We start from the raw sequence: 13431 nt of genomic DNA, 5'->3' as shown, positions 1-13431 counted from the left end.
GTTGTTTTTAATAGTTGATGCCTTTTATTTCCACTCTCCACCCACTCTGCTCTCAGAGCAAAGCTTGAGGCGTGATGAGCTCTTGCATTTTATCATGCAGTTACAGCTGAAACTGTCCAAAACAAACCATGGCCCTGAGAGATAACAGAGGTGTGTACACACCATCCCCTCCCTGCAGACAGCGTCCCCATGACTGGCAGACTCCATTTCAGGGTCAGGAATTCCCCAAAACTGCACTTGCCAAAAGCTGGGAGTATCACTCTGCTTTTTCTAAACAAAAATAAAATGTGATTGCCTAAGGAAAGATTTGCTGGTTGTAACAGAAAGAGGATGTTGCAGGGACTTAGCGTGGCTTAATAACCATGCCGTGCAATTACCACACAAGCAGGGCAGTTGATCTGAACTTCGTGGACATTTTGGACCTTACTGAACACTGCGTTAAACTGGAGAAGCTGATGATGGTTCTGTGTGAAAACTCTACCCAGTTTCTCCCACACAACCTCCAACAGTGGCTTCCAGCTCTTCCTCCACGACCTCTGAGCATTGCTACTGTGTCCTGTTCCTACTCTGACCAGACCAAGCAGTTTGCAGATGTAGGAAAGAGCACGGTTAATTCTGCAGCAGACCATCAGGCTGGACACACAGCAAGACCCGCTACAGCGGGTGTACAATTGTTTCAGAGAAACGTGGGATTTTACAACTGCATTCATGCCGGTTCTTGCACCCTCTCCCAGCTCCCTTGCAAGGCAGCGAAGTGGTGAGATGTATATCAAGATCCCTAACGGCCAACTGCACTGTGTTTGTTTTCTTGCAGATGTTGGGACCTTTTGCTGGGGTCTCTCCCTTAGAGAGCTGGTATGAATTCAGGCAGAATTGGGTCCAGCAACTAAAAATGTCACTTTGCATTGGCTGGCTGGCACAAAGCAGTTGTTCCTCCCATGAAATTCAGTTGCTTTTGCCAAAATGGACAAGTGAAAGGAAAGAACCTGGGGAAGTCCTTTATCTAAAGAGGCCTCTGGAAACTTCAGCAGTAACCAGGACACATGTGAGCTCAAATTTCTTTTTTTGAGGTGATTTTGTGGTCAGGGCAGCTAGGCAGGTCTGATCAGATGATCCTACCAGACAGTGGCATAAGGGAGGCTGCTATTGCTCAGCATGGACTCCTTCTGGTGATGAAACTGCTGGCAAAGCTCCCTTCGTCTGGTGCAGAAGCAGCAAAAGAGGGACCACCTCCAGTTAAGCACACAGGACCTTGCTTGTGTGCGGGACCCACTTCCAGCACCCACTGCCAGCCCACGCCAGAAGGAGCCTCTCTTCAAACTGCAGAGCTGACTGGTTGGAAAGAGCTTGAATTCACCCCATGCTTCAGCAGGGACGGGCTTGGACCTAGCTGAGCATGCCATCATGCAGATGAAGACCAGGAAGTCCAGAAAGCTTTCTTAGAAAGACCTCATGCTCTCTGGAGCAAGGCAGCAACAGGATGATGCCTTGCTGGCCGATCTCATGTCTTCCTAAGCAAGCGCTGATGCTATATACCTCAACACCAAGGGCTGCAAGTGAGCTGAAAGCCAGAAAAGCAGATGGAGAATAGGTGGGTCACCAGTTCAGAAAAGGTCTCCCTGCTTCCTGAAAAGAAGCACCAACAAGTCTATGCATGATAAAGCTGAATAACCAGAGTCACTCGTGTCCTGTGCGGCAAGCTCTGAGACGTAGATGCTCAGCAGAAGACAAGCAAACTTTGACCCTCCACAACTGCATCCAACCCTCTGGCAATAGATGTGGGGCTGAATTAATGTGTGTCTCTGAATGCAAAACAGCAAGGGGGTGTCAAATACATCCTTACCCTCTAGTCCCAATGAAAGTTGTTTAGAAAGTCTTGGGTATTGCCTATATGTGGGACGTGCAAGGGGTTTTCACGTTCTCCCCCGTGATGAGCCCAAACTGTGGTGAGCCCTGTCTTCTGAAGGCAGCTGTGCACAGAGGATCCTTCCACTCCATTGGACAAGGGGAATAAGCTAAAACACGTGCAAAGCTTTGCATAAACCCCACATCCAGACAGAGCTGGCATGGAAAAGCCCAAGGCAAGGCAGAGGGAAGTCAGATCTCCTCCCACAACGGGTCCTGTGGGATGCTAGGGGGGGCTTAGCCCCTCCTGCCACAAGAAAGAGTCAGTTCAGCTCCATCCTGCCCTACACACAAAGCTTTTTTGTCCATCCGCCCTGAGACTGCCTCACCCAGACAGACACAGCACTGTCTCATGAAAGGCCAGCTGATTTTCTGGGCTGCGGGAGGGGTGAGGAAGACAACAGCAGCTCAGGCGACCCTGCCATGCTGAAATGCCACCAAGCTGTGTCCAAAACAGCACGGGCTGGGCAGCAAGGCCTGCTCCTCCCCATGGGTAAGGAAGGAGACCTGGTGCATTAGATGCTGTGATATTGCCTCTCCCCTGTTGCAATTATCTCTGCTCCCTGGGACGCCTGGTACTTCACAGCAGTCAGAGAATTGGCCTCACGGTCAACCCCAAGCAGATGGCCATACTAGGGCGTACAGCTTCCCCAAGACATAGGGCCCTCAGGCCCTTGACGTGCCTTTCGGGCAGGCACTGAGGACAGCAGAAGAGGGACGGGCAACATCACCCCCAGCTTCCCACAACCTGCCTCCGTGTCAGACACAGCAGCGTGGAGGACACATAGAATGCTTTTTGCAGAGGACACCGGTTTTGCACAGGGGAGGAAGGATGAGTTAGACCATCCACCTCCCAGAGACCCCAAAACCACCTCACCTACCCAAAGCTTATCTCTTTTTCCCTTTCCACATGGACCACCAAGAGTATTCAGCGATCACCCTTTGGCCTGCTTGACCAACCAGGCTTAACAAGAGTATCCATCACCAACCTGGCTGCAAACCATCTCTCTGTTTTATGCATGGGCAAACTGGGTCACAGAAAAGCCTCCTTTGCTCCTGGGCCTCACTGGGGGAAGAACAGCTTGGATCTGGGTGCAGCAGGTCTCCCTGGCACCCCAGAGGCTCATAAAGCCGATCCTGGGCAAATAAACCTGGGGGAGAGAAGATGTCAGCTGGGGCTTGGCACCCTTGGTGAACACTGTGCTGTACATTGTCAGGGATGCCCGAGAGCAGAGATGGTGTAAAGCAGTGTCAAGGTGCAAGGGGATGGGCGCACTTACTTTTGGCCTCTTCCACTGGATGCCCTGGATCCTTGACTTGTAGAAGAGCGAGTCGTCATTGGCAGGGAAAAGCGGGTCCTCAAAGAGCTGCTTCCGCCTGTGACACTCTTTCTTCAGGGAGGCGTAGCGCTGGTTCTCGTATGGCTTCACCGAGGAAAACATCCTTCCCCACCGGCCCTGTGAGGACATGCAGAGTGGGAGTAAGACAGGGAAGGGTCTGGCCAGGGACACCCAATCCTCCTCCACAGCACCTGGGTGGCAGGACCAAGACATCATGGCTGGAGACAATCACCCAGCCTCTGTCTCTGTCTTCCCCCGGATCTGGCTCTCCTACATTGTTAGGCCCCACATTTATAGTCCCATGAAGCATCTCTGCCTCACTCCGGGAGGCATCAGTGTGCTCCATTACCAATTTAAACAGGCAAGGAAAATCCTGCATCCAAACGAGGAGAGGTGGATGACTCCTCAAAGCTCAAGCATACCTTGCAGCCCCCTGGGCACAGGACTCCCATCTTCCCCGGAGGTGGCCAAACACCACCAAAACAGGAACATTAGGGGATGATAACCGGTGTCCTGCCTTTTAGTAAATCCATAATTCATTTGGGAAAAACACAGCTCTTGGAGGCAAAGGAGGAAAATGCATCCCTTGCAATCTGGGCGGGCACAGGTTTTATGGGGGCTAAGCCCTACCCAGAGCACCCCCACCATGCAGTCTCAAATCACAGCAATACATTTCATTATTTCCTCAGAGACGCCAGTTTCTCAGTAGACTTTATCAGATCTGTTTTTAATTAAAAAAAGGCCTCCTGGCAGAGCACCACGTGTTTCTGAATTAATTATTCTTTCTTGACAAGCATCTAGCTTCCAGGGCAGAGATGTGAATTTAGCAATCCAGAAGACAGCAGGAAACTGTTGCCCAAATGCCCCCCAGAGAGAGCACAGCACCTCTCCATCACCGCTCCATCACCCCTGCCATTTGGTCACTGGGTACCGACCACTTTGTCAGGTCCTCATCCCTCCACCCTGCGCGTCGAGTCCCCTTGGTCCCACAGCAGGCACAAGGAAAGGGGGTGCTCTACATCATTCCCCTTTACTAAATCACAGACTTTCTTCCAAAGCTCCTTCCCTAAAGTTTTTCTGTATTTATTTGTAACAGCCAGGTACAATCCTTCTCTCCCCCAAACGGGATGTCCCCGTCAGCCATTGGCCATTAGTGACCCTAGTCTGGAAACATCTACTCTGGTTTCCTAAAGAAATGGGGGTTTGTGTGCCCCATAATCCCAGCAGCAGTCTCCAACACCACCCATGGTAAAATGGGGGGTGCCCCATCCAGCGGGCAGATGCAGCCAACAGGCTGGTCCAGTGAGACACAGAGAAACTCTCCGCTTACTGTGGTGAACATCCACAGACACTCAGGAGCAGTATCATACCCCTTGTTAATGAACCGCTAGGCTTAGCTGAAGGAAAGTAGGTGTTTGAGAGCTAAACCAACATCAGTGCTGATCCGAGCGATCCTCCAGGAGCAGCACCCGCTCAGCCAGCCTCCTCTCGCCTGCGAGAGATGAAAACATTTCACTTCTGCAAAGCAGAAGAGCAACGCATAGGTTTTAATTAATGGCATTTATCAGCCTGATTAGCAGCACAAGTGATCATCACTCAGAGCTTAAGTGAACCCAAAATAACCCCCTTGTTGGCTGCTCCACAGGTCTCTGCTGCTGAGGATCACTTGCTAAGCTTGGTGGGTGCTCTGTGCCAGCCACCCACCTTTCTCCAGATCACCTCACGTCCCAGCCCCATGCCCTGAGATGCAGTGACTGCAAATAACTGTGCAAAGGAGCAGTTAGGCCTTTAATTAAGTGTGATCTGAACTGCAAGAGAAGCACTACTCTGGGTGGACTGCCTAGGATGGACTGGTGCAACAGGTAGATGCATCTCCCACTGTTGGCACTGGATGGCCACCAACCCTGATGTCTCTCTGCTCCCATGTCGCCCGTGTGGAGGAATAACAGAGTGAGCATTCAGCGATGATCCTCCAGGACTGCGAAATTGAGGTTTTATAATTTATAACTACAAAAAAGTCCCTGCTCACTGCAGGGGGGTTGGACTAGATAACCTTGAAAGCTCCCTTCCAACCCAACCCATTCTATGATTCTATAACATCTTAGCTTGCAGGCCAAAGACAGGGAGAGCAGCTCTGCCTTCGGTGTGCTGTATGACCTGCTAGGACCCTGCCTGCGTGGGGCCAGCTGAAGTATTAATTCACACAGGAGCCTTAGAAGGCAGCTCAGCAATGCCTTGAGGTACTGTGTTATACCAGGCATATAGTAATGCTCACACGATTTTCTCCTTGGCATCAGGACCATGTCCCAGATGCTACAAATCAGCCCAAGAGCATCACCTGCCCTCAGAAAAGCCTTAAAAATAAATGGCCCAATATAAGAACCTGAATAATACACCAGATTTACTCCTTCAGAAAAGCAGACAGCCCCACTGAGCAGTCAGGGAGCGCACCCAGCAGTCAAAACATGCAGCCACCCTGCTAAGAGGGCCAGAAACCAAGCTAGCCTCCAGATCTCCAGAGAGGAAGGGGGTGAAGGACAGGGGAGACATCCCCAGGGAGGCTGTGGGGACATGTTGGCAGTAAATGAGCTGCTTTCGAGTCACCATCAGGCAGGACTTTCGCAGTGACAGCACTCACTGCTGCAGACACACAGCAGTGCTGCGAAGGGACAGTTGGCAGCTGCCTCCTGCATGAATACAACGGGCTGAGAGAGGAGGATGCTGCTGTTAACTGAGATGCAAGATGAATAGCTTGGACTGGTGCATGAACTGGGCTGACAGATGAGAAAGGACATTTCCATGGGAGGTTGTGAAGAAAGAACCAGTGAGATTTAGGAAGAGAGCCTGGAAAGGAGGGGAGGGAGGTTCTGTGCCTTTCTAAAAGCCATGCTTGAGTTAAGGCAGGAGTTACGGGTCTGACACAGGAGATGCTGGATGTCTCTCCGCAGCCTGTCCCGTGGCCGAGGGCTGGCACTTGGCTGCTCATTCATAAAATTACTGCTCCTCCCCGGGCAGCTCTGCAACAACAGCTTGGAGCTGCGTTTTCCAGCAACCCTTGCAACGCTGATTTCCGCGAGACACCCTGGGCAACACCCACCCCTATGAGAACAGGCCCGTGGTCCTCTTGGCCAAGGAGCTCCAGCCTTTCTGCCACCCAAATTTGTCTGGGGAAAAACGGCCAACTCCTTGCCCTGCTATCCCACCCCACGGTGACTGTCACCTTGACAGCCATCTGTCCTCGCTGCGGGGCTGCTCTCACATCAGAGGGCGGAGATGGATTTGAGTTGCAAAGGAAATGCCAAGCAGAACGAGAAGGGATACTGGTCAGGATCATTTAAAAAAAAAAAAGAAAAAGAAAACAAAAACCCCAAACCTTACAAAATAATTAAAAGAAAGGGATGGGAGAATGTTCTTAGAGCAGTGTTAAAATTCTTTACTCCCTCTAATTTGCAGCATTTCATGCTTACCAGGCTGAACTGCCACATTAAAATCCTCAAGGGCTGCCTAATTACTCTCTTCCTTCTTGCACCAAGCTAGGACACTCCAGGAGCACAAGAACTGGCTGTTTTCTATGCCTGGTCTGAATTAACAGCCCTACACTTGCCCGTGCAGGTGTTTGTGTGTGAGCAGGGAAGGATATCCAAAATCCTCTTAGCAGAGCTGAATTTTTAGAAATGGGTCTAAGCCCAACCTCAGACAAGCCACGAAGGAGTTAAATGGGAAACTATTTTATTCAAGGGGGGAGCCAAACGTATGACTCACGGGTGTTGTGGACTCCCCCTTTTCACCTCCAGCATCGTCCAGGCTCCTATCAGCTGGTAACAATTATGGCTCTGAGCACTGACATGGGGAGAAAGTATTGTACCTGGACAAAATACTTGCTGAAAGGCTCTTCCTTCCTCTCCCACAAATTGCTTCCTCTCCTTCCCTTCCAGCTCAGAGGCTCCTGCACCACGACTAGCTGGCACGGGCTCACCGCGCTTGCGTTATCGCAAGGCTGCACCCCGGCCAGGAGCAAAGGACTCCTTGCTTGTAGACCCTGCAGCTGTCTGCCTCTAGGTCAGACAAAATGCTTTGTCCTTAGAGGACAGGATCTGCTGGCCTGTGCTCTCCAGCTCTGTTCTCACTGAACACAAGATACCTTTGATACGGCATTGCAAAGGCATAGGATCAGCCCGGGAGAAGACAACGTGGGAAGCAGGCATGTGGTTGCTCAAGTCCCAGCCAGGTGCAGTCTTATGGGGGCAACCTACAACACTGCAGCCTAATAGTAGGTTGTTCAGAACAGACAGGCTTTTTCCAAAAATGTTATTTAAATAATTTTTTCCAGCCTCCTTGGGTGTTTCTATTGACGGGCATGGGACAACTCTGGGGTTGCCCTCCTGCCTACTAACACAGAAGTCTAGCTCTCTGGAAGAAACATTGTCAACGCAAGGACAGCTTCATACAGCCTTTTCTCCAGAGCCCAGGGAAGGTGCAGTTGAACCGTCAATCACTCTCTACACCAAACACCAGATAAGCACTCCATACCTCTTAGCCAAAATCTCTATGAACAAAAGAGCCTCAAGCCATAGGCTACAAAGTGAAAGGCCATCGGGGCCAGCAGCACATGGTCCACAGCAGGTCTGAGCTGCATTCCCAAAGCCCCTTCCTGCTCCCAGCTGTGCGTCTGCCGTAGCTTTGCTTCAGACTTGAAGTGACGTGGCCCGGAGCCAGCAGGGCTGCACAGCATCCTGCATTAGCGACGTCTGCAAGGACTGGAAGATGAAGCCACACTGATGAAAATTAGGAAACAAGACATCATATCTTCTCAGATTGACTGCGGTTAAGCAAAGGAGTTAATTCCTGTGGGAAGTCATAGGTAGTTAATCTCCAGATGTTTCTGAGCAGAGTTGGACATCTTTCCAGAGCAGCTGCTTCAGCCAAAATGAAAATTACTGAGCATTTACAGCAGTTACTTGCTGAAACAAAACTGTTGAAGAACGGAAAACTGAACGTCCCTTTCTGGCCTTTATCTCTTCCCTTCATCTGGTGGTATCTCTGTTCTCATCTAAGAGCTAATAACTCCACCAGGCTAAAGGTGGAACAAACATTTTTACTCTTAATTACATTTATATCAAGCTCTGATTTTTGTCAGTGATGTGCTGCAGCACAGCCGGGGGCTGAATCCAGACACCTCAACCCAGCACCTTTCAGCCAGAGGGTTAATCTTGTGTGCAGGCACATGGGAACAAGACGTGTTCCCCCTCACAAACTCGGTGTAGTGGATTTAGTCTCAAAGAAATCCTGATGGGGTTAGGGGCTGTTAGCTCTGAGCAAGTAAACCCGCTGCAGCGATACAGCTTTTTGCAAGCACTTCAGTATGGCAAATGCTCCCTGGTTATATCTCCTCATCTACGGAGTGCGAAAAAGCATCACCCTCCATCTGCAGGGATCCTGGTCCCTTCTGCAAAGCACTCCGAGACCTACAGAAGAAGGTACTGTCTAACGGGTGGCTGTTACTGCAAAAACCTCATGGAAAAAAAGTAATCGTTCATTAAAAAGTGCATTTGCAGCACAGCCAGGGCAGGGGCCAGGGTCACCCATCGTAGCAGGGAACTAGTGCAAGTGGCTCCGTATCGCCAAAGCAAGCCTGGCTGGCAACATCTGCACAAAATCAACTGAAGATAAGATGTCACATTTGGAGGCTGTTTCCAGCAAAGCACAGTGGTTTTTATCATGCTCCCTTATTTCCTCTGTTGTTTTTCCTCCCAGAACGTCGCTCCCTCATTGTTTAATGTCAACAAGACGGCGCAGGGAGAGACACAGCCAGCCAGCGGGTTTGCGTGGAGGGGCAGTGTTCAAATATGTTTTTTCCTGGGAATGTTGGGCTTAAGCCGGGGGTCCAGGCATCCCTGGATGCCCGTCTCCTGCAGGAGCCAGCTGAGTGTGATGGCCAGGAACTCCCTTTCCTTTGGATAACTCACACGGGACGCCTTTGGCCTCGGGATTTCCTCATTCCTTGCAGATATGAGTCACCCTTTGCAAACAGAGTTGTTGGAGCTGTGGGAGGAAAGGGCAGCCCTGCATGGTAAACACCCTAATAACCCCGCATTGGCGGCAAGCTCTGCCTGGCAAGAGCATTGCGCACAAAATGCGTTCGTGGCACTAGCCAGACTGGCCCTTCTGCTCAACACAGACGTTATGGTCAGATGGGAACCAGGACATATGTCTGCAGGCCTCCTGGCACAGGCAGCAGCAGCAAGCTCAAAGCAAAGCCGGTGGCAGCATCCCCCACCGGACCGGCAAGTGCAGGAAGCTGGAGAGACGCAGAACTAGCGGGGACAGGGGCGGAAGAACAGCAAAAGGAGATGGCAGAAGGCCAGACCCAAAAGCAGGGGGAAGAGGAAGGCTATAAGGTCCCACCAGGCAGCCAGTCTCAGCCAAGGGAAGCAGGCAGGAGCTGAAGATATTCACTGCTCTGGGTCCAGCTCAGCCAAACTTACTCGTGGTTTGGGGAGAACACAGAAGCTCAGTTTTGGATACCCTCAACACATCCCCAGGTGCTGCTGTTCAAGCACTGAGCCAGCCTTAGCAAGGCAGGTACATGTTACGTCAGGCTTATTCCCTAGGCCACAGCAGGGTTAAACCCCCTTGTAGATCAGCAGAAGTTGCAGGACAGGTACTGAAAGGTAAGTTAACAGGCTTTGCCAATGCCAGCCCCATCTCTTCTCTAACCCTCCACGCCCCAGCACCCCGGTCCTGACCCTGGTTAATAATTGCAAGGCTCAGGCACAGAGCACAGCACCAGCACCAGCAAAGCACTCCTGACCTCGCTCAGGAGCCCTGGCGCTTCCCAGCAAAACCTGGCTGACAGCAGGAACCTTCCCCAGGGCTCTCCTGGGTTTATACACGGCAGCCTGAACCGGGAGGGAGCTGCACAGGGGCACGGGGCTGGTATCACCTTGCAAGGTCTGTGTTCAGACGTGGCATGGCTTACACAGAGCAGGTTTTCAGGCATTGGAGAAATACAGCCTAGGAAGAGCAGAGTCACGCATGCAGAATAAAGCCACCTCCATCTGAGGTTGTCCAGCCACATGGGCCTTCCTTATCCCAAGAGGGCTGTCACCCCACAGATGCTTCGCACTGAGCACAGACCACCCACCCCGTGAGGTTACAGGAGTGTGGTGCCCTCCTCAGCATCCATTTTAATCATCATTTGTTGCAAAAGAAAAGAAAAGAAAACAAAAGGATGCTGTCTTTGTAGGAGTGGACTGAACATGTATTTCTATTATTTATTCAGGGCTTCTAACAGAATGGACCGGCTTCTTTTAAATCTGGTCACACTGGCTCCACTGAAAGCCTTGCACCATTTCAATACACTCACACTGGTTTTCCTGCCAGCTGGGCAAAAACGTTATGGTCTAAAGACAGACCTGTACCTCTGTGACCTGGCTAGATGGAAGCATGGAAGAGTCACAAGGCTTGAAGTAGCCTAGAGAGCTTTTTTCTTAGGCATTATGCTTCTTTAAGAGGTTTGGGTAACCAGAAAATTCATTCAGAAAACTCATCATTAGGACAGATAAAATGCAGCACGTCTCCATGCAAATGCTCTGCCTTCAATAGCTTCTGCAGCTTCTGGGATAATTAAAGCAACTGAACTTCAAAAGATGCGGAGACGTGTGCCCAAGGAGCAGAAGAGATAACGGGGCTGCAGCTACTCTATAGGAGACTGAATCGAGGCAGCTGGATCCTACAAGATCGTCCCTCCCAGACGAGCTGTGCTGTGCGTCCCTCTGGCTGGCCCAAAGCATCCCTCTGGCAGCTTCAGCCCAGATCACGTCATAACACCACCACCAGCCCCAGGGCTATGGGTTCCTTCTCCCTCCCTCACCTTCACCCCTTGGTGCAGGCAGAGCCCAAAACTCTGTCCCCTCAAAGGCCTCGAGGTACCAACCAGTCCTTCAGGTCTCCTGGGAGACTCTGGGCCACACCAGAAGTGTGTCCCTTGACCTGCTCCGGTTCAAAATGAACGGGATCCAAACATCACCTGCAATTTCAGCCAACGAGGGCTCCCCACTGCCTCCGACATCAGGCTCCACACCCCACGCTTTGCCCCCAACCCTACAGCTCCTGGCCCCAAGTCAGGACTCAAACCTCTGCCAAGACAACATCTCCCAGCTTTGGCTAATAAACAGTTCTAGTATTTTCTCTTTGCCTGACCTAGACCCAAATAAAAGCACTGAGGCACTCTGCTCCTCTTCCTCCTCCAACTCAGTACGTCCATTTTCAGTCCTCCCCTTTCACAGGCTTCTAAGTCCCTTGGCAGCCCCTTCCTGAGCCCCTCGTCCTACAAATCCCGTAGCCACAACAGCAGGTATCCAGACCACACCTGGGTACTGCCTGACACCAGAAGAGCGTTCCCCTTGTCAGCAAAACCTTTGGGCCGGGCCAGCAAGATCTGCCATTTTTTTATTTACCTCCTTTTCCCTCCCCATCTTTCATGAGCTTTTCTTTCTGTGACTCTTCCAAAACATCATGAGCACAAAAGTCATATTTAAAAGCCTGTAGTGCCTCAAGTTGCTGGTGCTTTTGAAGACAGAAGCCTCTACCAGGCAGTCTGAACCACCTCAGGTTTGTGAGGTTTATTAGAAATCTTTGTTACTGGATCCACTGAGCTCTTGTGAGCTGAAAGGTCTGACTAAGTTCCTGCTGTCCCAGTTCAAGCTCTCCAAGTCTTGTTTCCGCCTTGGATGCTGCAACTCCCCCACCCTCCCAGTCAAGTTTTTCCCCTTATTCCTTCATTTCAGTAGCACTGCTCTTCTCTAATAGAGAGGGAAGAGTTTGCCACACTACCCTTGGAGCTGAAAGGCTGCAGCCTTCCGCCAGGCAGGGACTAGACACCAGCTTTCCTCCCCCAGGGAGACGGATACAGGTCATGATGCCGAGCACTGCAGGTTACCTCCATTCAGTCTCATCTCCCTATCAAGCATCTTCCCTATCAAGTAGCAGGAGGTTGGACGGACACCCCTCATGGGCCACAGCTGGTCCGTGACCCACAGCTGGATGACCAAAGCCAACCAGCAGCGCGGGAGCTGCTGCTACGCACTGTGGCTGGCATGCACTGCAGCATTGCGATGTTTGCTGGGTTAGGGGTGGATTATCTCCTGCTGTGGAGATGCTTTCAGCTCTTTGTGCATAGCAGGAATACTCAGGGAAGGACTGATCCATTTTACAAGGGACAGCGACCCCCAGAAAGCACAGGAGGTCTCCATTCACCAACACAACATGACTTTTGGTAGGGGGTCATGCTCTGGTGCAGCACCCATCTTTGCTTTTGCTTCCCTTCTGTAACAGGATGAGCCATCAGGATGGGATGCATCCCCACGTCATCCTGCTCCATGCGATCCAGAGGGCAAGGTAGGACCTCTGCACCCATGGGCTCCACATGGTCCTCTGGGCCCTTCCTGTGGTAACCCAGAAGACCCTGCCCTTTGCTAGCCCTTCCTTAGCACCCCGAGCTGTGCCCTTGGGCAGGTTCTCTGGGTCAAACTAACCATCACAAAGCCACAAGCACAAATAAATGATACTAAAACCCTGCTTCTCACACTGCGACTCCAACCTCATGTTTGGGAGCAAAATTCAAAATCCTCACTCCTCTGAGAGCTGCCCCTAAGGGACATCCCCCAGAGGCTGGGATTACAGGCAGCATCATCAGGAGAGATGCAGGATAAAAAGCAGCCATCTACCCAGGTCAACAGATTTCTTCCAGGTGAGGATTTCTCCTCTTTTGAAGGCCTCTTGCTCTGCTGCAGCCCAGCACAGCTGGTGCTTGCTCCTGCTGCCGTGCCCAGCAGCAGGATCCTTTGCTGCTGTTCTCATCACAGCAAAAATACCTATCGCTGCTCCAATGTCTGTCCAGAAACGCCGCTCGAGGCCGCAGCGGGCAGCGGCTTGTCTGCAGGAGGTTGCTCAAGGCATGTTAATACCCCACAGTTAAGGCCAGCGGCAGAGCATGGGTTGAGCACAGGGCTCCGGGATGGGGCTTAAGCCCCTGCCTCCTCTCCTAGGAGACATCCTGCTGGAAGTCCTTGCTCTGTATCTCTTTAGATAGCATGCTGCAGCAGCCCTGAGCTGGAGCAGAGAGTCACAGGGTACGTAAAAGACGTACCCCATGACATGGGGAAGAGTTTCCCTTCCCTGCATG

The 13431-nt window shown here is 51.4% G+C and overlaps 1 protein-coding gene across 2 annotated transcripts in view; it reads right to left on the bottom strand.

Moving 5' to 3' along the window:
• Nucleotides 1-13431, bottom strand: part of CAPN5 (calpain 5) — a 59731-nt gene that overhangs the window by 40227 nt on the left and 6073 nt on the right. Inside the window, exons 1-2 of one of the 2 annotated variants that reach the window (XM_075115266.1) lie at nucleotides 7111-7131; nucleotides 3186-3362 (exon numbers count right to left, since the gene is read on the bottom strand). In XM_075115266.1, coding sequence (XP_074971367.1) covers nucleotides 3186-3347 — 162 coding nt within the window. In that variant the 5' untranslated portion in view covers nucleotides 3348-3362; nucleotides 7111-7131. Of the gene's footprint in view, nucleotides 1-3185; nucleotides 3363-7110; nucleotides 7132-13431 lie in introns of those variants that run through there. The other variant, XM_075115179.1, reaches the window with a different exon arrangement.

The sequence above is a fragment of the Phalacrocorax aristotelis genome, chromosome 1, assembly GCF_949628215.1.
Source record: "Phalacrocorax aristotelis chromosome 1, bGulAri2.1, whole genome shotgun sequence".
Lineage (NCBI taxonomy): Eukaryota > Metazoa > Chordata > Aves > Suliformes > Phalacrocoracidae > Phalacrocorax > Phalacrocorax aristotelis.
The sequence above is the reverse complement of the archived record's forward strand: the minus strand, read 5'-3'. Positions and strand labels throughout refer to the sequence as shown.